Source organism: Barbatula barbatula (genome assembly GCF_947034865.1).
Source record: "Barbatula barbatula genome assembly, chromosome: 7".
In the NCBI taxonomy this organism is placed as follows: domain Eukaryota; kingdom Metazoa; phylum Chordata; class Actinopteri; order Cypriniformes; family Nemacheilidae; genus Barbatula; species Barbatula barbatula.
The window spans coordinates 5,784,852-5,797,371 of NC_136770.1; the positions used below are offsets into that span (position 1 = coordinate 5,784,852).

Consider the following 12,520-nt stretch of genomic DNA (forward strand, 5'->3'; position numbering starts at 1 on the left):
TAAACTGCGTAATCGAAACGCAACATCACAATGAGTTGACAGTTTTTAATTCATAGATCTATTACTTGTCAAATCTTAGCGTACATGTACTTAAGTCTTGTTGAGTAAACTTTACATTGTGTTCGTACCAGGTGGGTACACAACCTCATCTGAAGATTTATGATTGAAACATTTCCCCAAACACCGCGAAATTAAAACTTCCTCCAACTGTTACGTGACAGATGAGGCTCTACAGCCATCTGCTGGTCAACAGTGGTACTACATGAAATGTATGTTTTGGAAAGCGTATTTTATCGATTAATATTCGATTTTAATAATGCATATATTTATTAAATATAACATTCACCTGATTTTGTTTTCTGAAGAAAGTTAACTGTATGGAGCGCACTGGATTATATTAACATGACTCATTTTCGCTGTCGTGTCACATGACCTGTGACGTTGACCAAAGCGGAAGGAACTGTTTCCGCGATGAAAGATCAAACGGAATGAGTTTTTATGCGTTATTTATTATAGATGTTTAAAATAAGTTGAATACGATCAGATCTACACGCTGTTAGGATGCCGCTGTTCACACAGAATAAGCGGATAGAGCGCGTGAACTCTACCGCAGAACTCTTCAGCAAATATCCACATCTGAAGGTAGAAATCATCTCGCGCATTTATATTGATATACTTATGTATTTATTATGTGTGTATTTAGGCTCTTTAACAAAGTAAATAGTGTGAAGGTTTTTGGTTCCAACATGAGTCAACTTCATCCAAAAATTCAGAAATCTAGTTATTTTTTATTGTGCATTCCAATTCATATCAATCTGACTGCAGTGATTTAAGCCATAGCAACTAAATAACTGCTAACGTTAACTAACACAAGAAAAAAATTAAAAGCATGTTTTTATTAACTCATTTTGGAACCAAACTCCTATATATATATAAATATGACGGTGTATGCGCATGGAATGTTCAATACCTGAACCGTTATTTATACAATATATATCTTTGCTGTCTGAAATAAATGGTGTAAAGTTACACATAACAACATAAGAAATAGTAAACAATTATTTTGTCCAACTCATTTGATTCAATGATCCTTATGACATTTTCAGTTAGTAAAATTATAGTATTTGGTAGAACCACAGTAATTCTAATTTAGTTTTGGACAGACCCCAATAACCCTGGTTAACCATAATATTTGTAGTAAAACTACGATAAAACAATCAGTTTGCCAAAAACATGGTTACTACATGTTTACCATAATACATGATTCATTTATGATAATTGATACGTGTTATTTGTAAACTACCCCAAAGCAGTCCTTATCAATGAACGTGCAGTTTTAGTCTCAAAAGACACATTTATTTATTCCCCGTCCCTGTCGGTTTTCTCTTAGGAGCATGCAAAGCAGTTTACGTCCAGGAGTCCGGAACCAGTGGACCCGAAAGAGCTGCTGTACATCCAGCAGCGGGAGTTTGCTGCCACCACACCTGCAGACAGTGAGTTTGTGAGATGAATCTATTGTGTGCTGAAGTTTTACATACATACATACACTGACATCTCTGTTTCATCAGATTCGGTCTCCATCCTGGGCTCAGATGATGCCACGACGTGCCACTTAGTCGTCCTGCGTCACACAGGTCAATACAGCCCAGTGTCTTTATAGTCCGTGGTGTGGACCAGTGTTGATTTCTAACGCTGGTTTATCTTCTGAAGGTAGTGGAGTGACTTGTCTCGCACACTGTGATGGTTCCAGCACGTCGACAGAAATTCCTCTCATAGTGAACGCTGTCACCTCCAGAAGCAACCCAGCTAAAGATGGCAGGTGCTGTGATTTCATATGTGTTATGTGGGTTTTAAAGAATGTTTGATAAATATGGACTGAGCCTCAGATGGCTCGCCCACAGACCACTACTGATAGTCTGGTTCATATTGCACACAGACAAAGACACCCATGAGCAGAAATCACTTCTACCCATTTTTTGTTATTCTTTTTTTGCTGACATCATTTTTCGTTGTGGTCTATTATTATGTTCTTATTTATATATAGACTTTGGATATAAACAACGGACGCTGTGTTTCCTAAAAGAGATCTCTCTTTGTGTCTTCAGATTAGAGCTCCATCTTGTCGGGGGTTTTCAGGACGATGGGAAGACTTCTCACTCCCTCAGTCTCAGTATACTCTGTATGTGATGAATATAAAATACTATGCAGATATTTGTCAAATTTGTTTTGTGTTCTAAGTGCTGTTTTGCTTTATAGCTGCCTTTCATAAACAGAAAGAAGATATTCACCTAGAAACCTGCTGTATTACAGGTGGACTATCAAAACTCTTCACGTTTACACACAGTACAGTACACTTTCACATTATGTCTAAACCAGTGCAACTTAACCATAAAATCTCTGTTCTTGCTTAGATGTGAATGATGCTGTTAAGGAGGGGATCCATCGCCCCCTGGTGTACGGAATAGGTACCATGCAACACACAAACATGCATACAGCCGGTCAGTCAATTGATACATGACATCAGCCAAATTATTACTTATTACAGTAAGTAGAATTGGCACAATTGGCAGAATCACATGGTTATAACAATTTATAATGAATTATTGTAAGATTGATATTATAAGAACCGTCTGTACGTTCAACTATGAGTTTGTTAGACTTCACATTTCTCAGCTGTATAAGACTTTTAGACATCTGTCTGTTTGTTTGTATACAGGAGTAAATGTTAAAAGCGCTCACGTGTTCCCAGCTACATTTAACTACCGAGGTCCAGCAGAGGAGCTCCGATCTGCACGCACCTTTAGTGGTGGACAGGTGAATAACATCAAGACATTACAATCACTGTATATGTGTGATATTAAACTTATTCCACAGTTCTATAAACAAACAGTGATTAACTTTGCTGGTTCATTGGAGCATTTCGACCCCATAAATGCGAATAATTCAAAAAGTTGTCAGACATCAAGCTTAGCATCGAATTAACTGTGGTGTAATATATGTGTATAGAAAACACAATCAAATCACTCACGCATTTTAAGAAGTTATTGAATTATATACTTGTGTGTGTTTTTGGCAGATGGTCGAGGTGTATGATGCCAGCCGAGAGCTTGTAAAAATCGGCCCGTGCAGATGGACACCAAACAATGACATGAGCTTCTGGATGTCCCAAGATGATGAAACTATACTGCAGGTGTGTATATTCATCTCTGATCTCGGTTCTCCATCACGCGGAATCCTATTTTTATTCATTTTTGGGGGTATAAGAGTTCATTGTACATAATCATAATATCAGAACTCAAAACAACCCAATGTCCCGAGTTGAGCACTGTAAAAAATGGCATTAATCAAGATCCGTATGACCATTCACAATACCATAAACCAGACCCGTCCAGTCACAGTGAGGTCCTCAAAGCTATAGGAGCTATCGGAGAAATATCTATATCAACTGAGCCACGTGGTTTAACATGATTTGTCTGTACAGCATGAAATGAAAGGTCAGGTCTTTTCTTTCATCAGTATCTGTCCACCTCGCCGTATGCAGAACCTCCTCACTTCATCCAGCACATCAAATCCACCATCCGTTTCCTTTTGGATCATCCCACCACTGATGGCCTGTTTCCCGGTGGACAGCCGCAGTTCTACCGTCGGTCTGAGGACGGGGAGTGGAGGAGAAATTCTCAGCAGTAGTTTCACACACACTGCACCCCAACAAAAGGCCTTTAAACATCTGCCGATTATATTGACGCTCCATTATACTGATCTCAGATCTGTTGTTGCCTGAGCAGAGGTCATTTTAATGATTGCAGACCTAAAGGATGCGAGGGAACATCCTAAAGGATCTTCAAACCAGAGTGAAATATATGATAACGGTTTTACTTTTTTAAAGTGTTTATTATTTCAGGGATTGTGGAAACTTTCGTTGTTGTTGTTTCTGTGTGTCAATGTAAATGTGTAACATTGTAAAGCTGATAATTAAATGTCTTACCTCTCACACTAATAGCGTAAAATGTTTTTTATAACATTCAGCGGCAGGCTTTACTTTGTTCTTTTATATCCTAGACCTTTTTATATTACAACATATTAGCACACTTGATCCCAATATATTGATATGTATTATTTAATTTTTTTTTATATAAAAATTATATTTATTTGCCAGTATGTCCCATATAGTTTTGTTTTGTAAGGGATCTAACAGCCTGTTTTCCTGTGGGGAGTTCGCATGAATAATAGTGTGACAATTTCATCCAGCTTTCAATCATGGACTTTTTTCTATCTTTTCCATAAAGGTTATGCACAAAGAACTTGACACGTAAAGCATGAACTTGCAATGTAACATTTACTTTCTGTTTGTCACGTTACTAAACAAAAATCAAATTTGAGAACTATTTAGACTTCATCAAGTTTCAGAAATAATCATGGCTTCAGAAGATTTAAACAATGACCATGTATGTAAACATATTATGCATGACAGGAACGAATATAATATAATGCAGTCTAGAATTTCAAAATATGCATATCATTAACACACAAAAATCATACACGAAAACATACTTATCATTACTCTTGGGTCTAACAACAATTTTTCACACTTAACCAAAGCAACCAAGAAATAAGATATTTTTATATGCTTGCATTTTGTTAGCATTTAATATATTTACATTGTTTTCTGAAAATAAGCGTCATTGTGAAAGTTTTGTTATCAATAAGTGAAGTTAAATTCTCAAAAGCAGATCAGGTTAACCAGTTTCTTTAATTTACTTACCACATTCTAAAACATTTGTGTGTAGTGACAACAGATAAAAACTGTATTGTTTGGATTATAGACATCATGCCTTGATGGGTTTATGGATTTATCTTCCTGTCTGCATATTGAATATCATAGGCAAGTGGTCCATCAATAGCAAAGCCTACGTAGAAAGTAACTCTTTCTGTACTGTGACCACTTCTCATTCCACCTAGGTAGGTGGGACGCACAGGAATCTTCAGGTTGCCGTACTCTGCATAAAGCGCACCTTCCTCGATTGTGCCATGTACTCTGTGAAGCTTGTCTTTAATCGCCTGTTCCTTGAAAATGTCTGCATTCTGCCATAGTACATTGCGGTCTCTTACGTGACTGAAGTTGCTGTCGAGGGCTGATTTGGGAAGCAGTCTTTCTAATCCATCTGCCTTTCCCAGATAGAGGTGGGCAATGGGGCTCCTGACTCTGAAAATGTGATTGAGTTGCTTTTTTGAGGATTTTTTTATCATTCCCGCATATGTAGTTATTCTGGTGTCAGGGGGGTCCTTTCCGGGCCACAGCAACAGTAGAGCAAGGTAGTATGGTTCTGGATGTTGATGTTGTGTGCCAGCTTCTTGCAGGATTTCGTTCAAAAGACCAATAAGCTCCTTTGGGGGTTTTGCAAATGAGGAGTTTGGTTTATTCAGCTTAAGAATTATGTGTGCAAGCAAATGATTTGTTTTGTCCTTGAGTGATTTGGTGATACAATTCTTGTATATGAATGAATGTTTTTCAACAATTTGCTCAATCATGTCCTTTCTGAACTCCAGAAATTGAAGAATTCTGGGGAAATTGTTTGCTCTGTTTTCTTCCAGGAACATTCGGGATTCCTCAATTTCCATGTTCATGCTAAGTTTGGGTTTGTGTCTTTTCTCACTTATCTTTTCCTCTGATGATGAGCAAAATAGGTGGATGTATTTTTTAAAGTGCTCTGAAAGCTTTGTTCTGTTTTTAAACTGCTTTTCTTTGTCTACAATTCCTTTTTCTCTTGTGTAAGTAAAGAATATTTCAAGGAACTCAAATGCTTTGTCTACTTGAGTCCTCAAAGATACAAGGAATGTTTCATTGTCCTTAAGAACATTCGACATTTTGTTGTTGGCATCACTCTGGATTATGGGAATGCTTGTTATAGATATTTTACCCTTGAAAAACTGCTGAATGTAGTAATCTTTCATGCTGTCCGTCTCATCAAAAAATGGCAGTCCCTTTACAATGCCAAAGACGGTCATAGCAATGTCAATCTCACTCATGTATCCAGATATATTGTAGGTGTTCGATTTCCTATGAAGATCAGGAACATCATCTGTCATTGCCAAGACTTGAGCTCTTTGGAAAGCCTTTGTTGCATCCTTAGCTAGATCAAGATATTCTTTCAAATCATCAGTTGTAATGTGTTTGCTTTGCTTTTTATTGTCAATTTTATGTTTCAGTTCACTTCTAGAGACCTGGCCAACAGTGTCAAGCGTATATGAACTCTCTTTGATGGTTTTAGCTTTGTTTGCCCAGTCCTTTGCTTGAGCAAAGTTTCTTTCTTTCAGATAGAAATGTCTTGCTAAAGCTTGTGGGATTGCAAAGTCCTTATCAAATCGTTTAGATGCTTCTGTAAAGATGTCTTGGATTTTGTTCAGCCCATCATTCTTGTTGATGTCCTCAATTAAAGGTGAAAACAGAGTGTCTTTCTCGTCACCTTCTGTCTTGCGTTGGCGAGTGATCAACATGTTTTTCACTGATTGTAAGAGTTGGTCTTTTCCTATACCACTTTTGAAAAACAAGTCACAATGCAACAAATTGCTCACTATATCAGATCTTGGGCTGTTGTGTGTCTTCTCTAACTCGTTGACACACTCTTTTGCAATACGTTGATGAACAAAACGGATTGCTTTGTGCATGCCACATTCGGCTTCAACCTCAATGAGCAAGCATGACTGAGGCTGCATTTCTTCCACAACAGTTTTCCTCCATCGTAAAGTCATTTTAATTCCCAGAAAGTCCTCACATAATGACACAGAAATTGTCGAATCAGCCACATAGGAATTCAGTAATGCCAAGATTGAGAGAAGTTGTGCTTGTTTGCTTTCAATAACAAGATCTTTCAAGATGTTACGAGCAACATTTGCAACATACTCCTGGCTGAAGTTTGATTTCATGATCATGAAACTGTAGAAATTTTCTGGTTTCTCATGTGTTTCTTGAAGTTCCTTCAGTTTCGTCTCAAAGGCATCCTGTTCGTCTTTTGACAGAGTTGCTGTCATGAACTGACTCTCAATGACACTGTTTGACCATCTTACTTTTGGGTTATTTGAACGAAGACAATTCAAAATGACAACAAGTGCACTTGGACATATTTCTTCAAGAATTTTTCTTGTGCAGTGCTGAAGCTCCTCTGTGTTTTCTGTCTCCTCCGAGTCATCAACTAACAAAAGTGCCGGCGTTATCCGTGAGGTCTCAGTTTTTCCACAACGTACCAAGTAGACAACTTCTTGTGCTACATTAAGTTTTGAAACAGTATTATCTTTTAGTACGGCACATCGGAAATCCTTTCTTAAACTCCACATGACATGCATAGCTAAGGTGGTGCCTCCACAACCAGGTTGATGGAAAAGATTTAGCATAACACATGTGCTTGTTGGATTTTTTGCTTTTGATTCGATCATGCGTTTAAGTGTGTCATATTTGTCCCGTTTAATGAATTGGCTTCCTGTACTTTTCTCAGAGAAATAAAAATTCCACCATTTCACCTTGTCCCCTCTATAGAATTCAGCTTCTGTTTTGAGTTTGAACTCTTGAAATTCTTCACTACCCTCATCAAACTCATTCTCACACTCATTTTCACAAAGGACATCGAGAGAAGGCGTAAGGTCCTCATCTCTTTGTTGGAGAACCACTGAACTTCCTTCAGCAGATGGAAGAAGTCTCTCAGCAGTTGACTTATTCTGTCCTAATTTCAGTATTGTTCCGTTGATTTCACTGAGCTCCAGGTCATATATACTCCGCTCACTTATGTCATGTTCACATCTGGCTTGAATGAAATCTCTCCATTTCTGAAAGGAAGTTTCCGAAGTGCAAATACTCAATATGCCCTGAGCCCCCCCAATGTTTTTATAAAAGGACATGAATGTGTCAAAGATTGGATCGTTCATGGCCTCAACAGTTGACAGTAGGAGGAATATGACTAAGAATCGTCCTCTTGGAAGAGTGTCGGGGTTGCAGAGGAATGAGATCACATCTTGTACTTCTCCTGCTTTGTTTGTTAACCAGTCGCTCGGTCTGAGTGGCATGTCAGATTCACTTTTGAGTTCTTCTCTGCCATTGCAAAATACCCAACTGGTTTGTTTGTATAAGTTGAGATCTTTTGCGACAGTTCCTGGGTCCCCAAGGAGCTGCCGTGGTTTGTGAAGATTTGCAATTCTCACTTTTGTGTAATTATGGCAGGTCCCGCTTACTGCAGAGTTTGGATCAAAATCCAGTACGCAAAACAATTTCAATGTTGTCATGAACTGAAGATGCTGGAGTTGTTCACTGTGGCTTTTGTTTGTTACAATGATGTAGTAGTCATAATGACCAAGACGGTTTCCTCCAAAAGTTAACAGATTCTTCAGCTTTTCCCCCTGGTTTGATGTTCTTTTACTTTCAGGTCTCTTTTCTGCCTGCTTTCGCCTGTTGTCCAGAGCATTCATTTGTTTATTCTTCTGAGACATTTCAGATTGCAACTCTTTTGGATTGCCGATTTTACAGATATCTCGGGTTGCAGCTCCCTGTCTGATAAAGAGTGAGTTTCCTTTGCTCTTTTTCCATTGATTGTCCTCATCCAGTGTCTGAATGTAAAACAGCTTACCTTGAACTACACTGTGGGATGGAACAACATCCACTTCTATAACATATTTACCAGATAACTTTCCATCGGGGCACAGTAGTTCTACAAAGCGTGGCTGTCTGATGCACGCGTTTGCTTCATCTGTGTGACCTTCAAAGTATGATTTCATCCCCTGATTAAAGTGGTCAATGATGATTTCCCTGTTTTCAACACTGACCCCAATGATCTCACCATGAACATAGTCAGTATCCTTGGAATCTGCTACACCAAAGTGAATGGTTCCATTAGTCCGAGTATTCATACATCCAGCTGCAAAACGAAATGTCTCTTTATTGAACTTCTTCTTCATCACATGAATATCATCAGTTCTGCCCATAAACTTGTACTCATGAACTGGATCCATCAGATTGCCTGGTCCTGTCTCTGGTGGTAAAGTGTAGTTTTCAATGTATCGATGAGAAGCAGAGTTCTGATCAAATGGAAAGAGACTGCATGAGTGTCTCAAGGGTAGTGGATCCATTATAATATTTTTATTTTTACATGCTTCATGCGTATCAACAGTGACCAGTACTTCGGTGTTAACTGACTCTTTTTGTTCAGTCTTCAAGGATTGTCTACTAGAAGAAGATCCTGCAAGATTCTTTTGGGAAGAGGCCATTTGTAGGAGATCTTTTGGTTGGGTTTCTTCTAAAGGATTTCTCCTTGGAGTAGAGTTATCCATGAATGCTTCTTCCAGATTCGGTGGGCTTTCCATAGATTGGTTTCGTCTACGTTTAGATTTTCTCATTTTAGATGATTTTTTCTGAGATGTTGGTGTTTGTTCTGTTGAAACATTTCCTTTGACTTCCACTGTTGTGTCTTGCATGTCTTTTGTTTTCTGTGTTTGGCAGTGTTCTGAAGACTCAGAATCTGATTTATTATCATGAGGTGTTTTAAGCTCATTAAATCTGGTAATAATTTTAACAGCAGGGCCATGCTTAATACCGACTTCTTGCAGATGTTTGGGCTGGTAACAAGCTAGTTCTTCCCCAGATACTTCTTCCTCATACAATTTATCTGCATGTTTTTTATCCACATTAATAACTTTAGTTAACCAGTAATGAACATGCTCTCTTGTCCACTTCTCCACTTGATGAGGAAGTTCTGTCTTTTGACTCATGGCTGAAAAAGCTTTCTGAAACAAACAAACAAGAATGAAATAAATAAAATAATTTATGCAGTGACATATCGGTGTGAACTCCTAAGGATGCATCAGTTTAACCTCTTCAATTTAACACATAGACTGATCTTATCGAGCAGGGCGGGACGAGAGTCACCAGGGAACGGCCTGAGGCCGGTGAAGCGTGCACCGGTCTCACATCTCTCATGGAGGAGCTCCGGAAGCATAAGAGAGGAGCGACAACAGGGAAGGGGAGAGAGGACCAGGCCTGGACTTAATGTTGTGTTTTTGTATGGCAGGTGTGACTACAGCTTGAGGTTGTGGATTGCAACTATGGCTGAATGAGGATTCAGATGTCGTTGCGTTTTCACTTCTTTCCAGAATGAGAACGCACTCTGTAGAGCAGTTTTTCCGTTTAGGGCTAAGGGAACCCTCGGGTGTATATAGAAATTGCTCATTCTACGGTAAAAAAAAACATGACGCTTACTGATGTAAGGTCTCTGAACACATAGTTATATATATTTTATTGCATTTCTAAAGAAGCCCAATGGGGCCTCATTGTTGCATGTTCCTGGGGGCAGCGTTTGTGTACATTTTGGGGTTTGTGATGTCGCTAATCCTAGTGGAAGCTTGATGTAGTCCCTGAGCCGTTCATTGTAGTCCTTAAAAAGCTATTTCTGTAGAGAACATTTCCCTCTGTTGCGAACTTTGAACGTCTTCACTTTTTAGATGTTGTTCATGCTCAGTCAGCAACGTTACACACTAACTAAAGTTAAAAAAAGTTAAATCATATTCAGGGACCCTCTAAGGGGCCATTTGTTTATGCAGCGTGAACGCCCACTGTAAGCAAATGCCAAACTCAGATCAGATCCTGCATTGCTACTACAAACAGAACATATTAATGTCTAATAATTTTTTTATATAACAGATTATTAAATAAAGAGCAGATTTATAAAAATAACACAATAGTTTCAAATCGTTTTTTCTTACCTCTCTTGTATGTTTTCAGCTATGTTTTCTTCTCTTACTTTATCTTGAATTATGAAGCATCAGTTTCTAGAATTTTGAAAAGAAAAGTCAAAACAGATTAAGTAATTCACCATTTTGTCACCAGAGGTCTGTATCACACAGGAATATTCTGCACACTGGCAGATATAAAGGTGTTTTTTTACAGCTGTACTATTATTCAATAAAATGTAAAAACTTTTTGGACTTAGAATAGAGACTTAGAGTTGCAACAGAACTCCCCATAGCTCAAAGGTTATTAATGGAGATACCATAAATTCATCTGTACGCCGACACACCCAAACAAATAAAACTTGGTTGTCACCTTATTTCACAGACGAGACTATTAACACGATTACACTATAAATTCTTCGTAAAATCCAACTAGTTGTCGCAAGTTGGAAATATAACATCAGAAGACAACATCTAGCTCCTGTCTTGTAAAATAATATAAAATAAATATAAATAAATTTAGTCATTTCCCCCTCCTGAGCAGTAATAGGAGGATACTTGCTATGTGTGTCTAGCATTGCTCCTGCTGAATCATACAGTAAGTACATTTGCCCAAACGTCTACAAAATTAAGTTTCACAAAACATTCACTCTATAAAGTATATTAAGTTTACATTAAAACATTACAAAGCTTCTACAGTATATACCAGTATACAACATATAATATATTTCATGTGCAAAAGTATTTCATAAATGTATACATGTAGAAAATGAATCAATTTTTTTTAAGTTTCCTTGATTATACAGGAACTATTTTTAAAATGCAGCCTTTGCATAAATACATAATTCTGTATCAGAGACAGCTGAAAATAAACATACAGGAAGTTTACAATACTTACAGACTCTTTGTTTTAGGCTGTTGCAGTACTGTGTGCCGTTTTTAGCTTTTAGTGCTAGTCATGAAAGCACTATGTAATATAAGGCGCCTACACAGTGCCTATTGACTATGTATGTACAAAATAATAATGTGGCTTACTTGCATGGCAAACAGGTTGGTACAGGCTCATTTATAACAATGACAGCTGAGAGTTTTTCTTTTCAGGTTGTCTGTTTGTAAAGTAATAGGTCACACCTAAACAAATGACTCACGTGACCCTTTGTTATCCTCCCTGAGGCATGTATGCAGGCAATTCTAAGTTTCAGTTCTTGCTTTGTTTTTTGACCCCATTTCAGCCACAACAGACCCCTTATTAAGGCAATTTCACAATCTTTATAAATAAACAAAAACACTTTTTTTTAACACACCCCACAGCTAAGCATTTATCAACTTTGAAAAACAAAAAACATATTCAAAACACACCCTCTAGCGTGTGATAAGAGTTTTTTGGATTCTGGAGCAGCCTCGGCATTTTAATAATATCAACCAGAGGTGAAATAAAATACAACAAATATAATATGAGAATAATGTGTCAATAATTAAGGTTATTGTTATATTATATTCAAAGTAACACAGCAACAACGGTGGATACAATTTAAGAGAAGGGCAGTATCTATTTCAGCTTTATAAGCGTATTGTGTTCTCATTTAGAATTCATTAAGAAAGTGCCATGAGGGTAAGTCAGGTGAATGCAAAATAAACACAATGTCTCTTCAGTCCTTTAAGTGACTAATCTGTTCATTGAGTAATTTTGTCTATATAGTTCCATTTGATGTTGACACATTTTTTGGGGGTCAGAGACAAAATTGGTTATTTGCCGTTTGTAATGATTATAGGCCTATGTTTCACCATTATGAAAGCTTTTTGACCATTTAAG

At 37.7% G+C, this 12,520-nt stretch overlaps 2 protein-coding genes across 3 annotated transcripts; one reads left to right on the top strand and one right to left on the bottom strand.

Annotated features, from left to right (window-relative positions):
- The first annotated feature begins 421 nt into the window (after window positions 1–421).
- Window positions 422–3,995, top strand: ntan1 (N-terminal asparagine amidase). Its single transcript, XM_079460690.1, has 10 exons — window positions 422–642; window positions 1,391–1,493; window positions 1,569–1,634; window positions 1,711–1,819; window positions 2,106–2,179; window positions 2,257–2,310; window positions 2,412–2,465; window positions 2,717–2,814; window positions 3,077–3,190; window positions 3,517–3,995. The coding sequence occupies exons 1-10, from the start codon at window positions 562–564 to the stop codon at window positions 3,685–3,687; spliced, it is 924 nt and encodes a 307-aa protein (XP_079316816.1). The 5' UTR covers window positions 422–561; the 3' UTR covers window positions 3,688–3,995.
- A 325-nt stretch (window positions 3,996–4,320) lies between these two features.
- Window positions 4,321–11,829, bottom strand: LOC306896571 (sterile alpha motif domain-containing protein 9-like). Of its 2 annotated transcripts, none has more exons than XM_079460684.1 (3): window positions 11,743–11,829; window positions 10,741–10,806; window positions 4,321–9,765 (listed from the first exon to the last, which is right to left on the bottom strand). In XM_079460684.1, the coding sequence occupies exon 3, from the start codon at window positions 9,748–9,750 to the stop codon at window positions 4,843–4,845; it is 4,908 nt and encodes a 1,635-aa protein (XP_079316810.1). In that variant the 5' UTR covers window positions 9,751–9,765; window positions 10,741–10,806; window positions 11,743–11,829; the 3' UTR covers window positions 4,321–4,842. The 2 variants fall into 2 exon arrangements, with proteins under 2 accessions (XP_079316810.1, XP_079316809.1); XM_079460683.1 differs by having other exon boundaries at window positions 11,606–11,815.
- Between the last annotated feature and the right edge of the window lie 691 nt (window positions 11,830–12,520).

What these genes read in the sequence shown, in the direction of transcription:
- ntan1 (XM_079460690.1), top strand. Translation starts at nt 562, where the DNA reads ATGCCGCTGTTCACACAGAATAAGCGGATAGAGCGCGTGAACTCTACC. An exon ending in TGCCACCACACCTGCAGACA is followed by an intron (nt 1,494 to 1,568) that starts GTGAGTTTGTGA and finishes CTGTTTCATCAG; the next exon opens with ATTCGGTCTCCATCCTGGGC. An exon ending in CCCCCTGGTGTACGGAATAG is followed by an intron (nt 2,466 to 2,716) that starts GTACCATGCAAC and finishes GTTTGTATACAG; the next exon opens with GAGTAAATGTTAAAAGCGCT.
- LOC306896571 (XM_079460684.1), bottom strand. Translation starts at nt 9,750, where the DNA reads ATGAGTCAAAAGACAGAACTTCCTCATCAAGTGGAGAAGTGGACAAGA.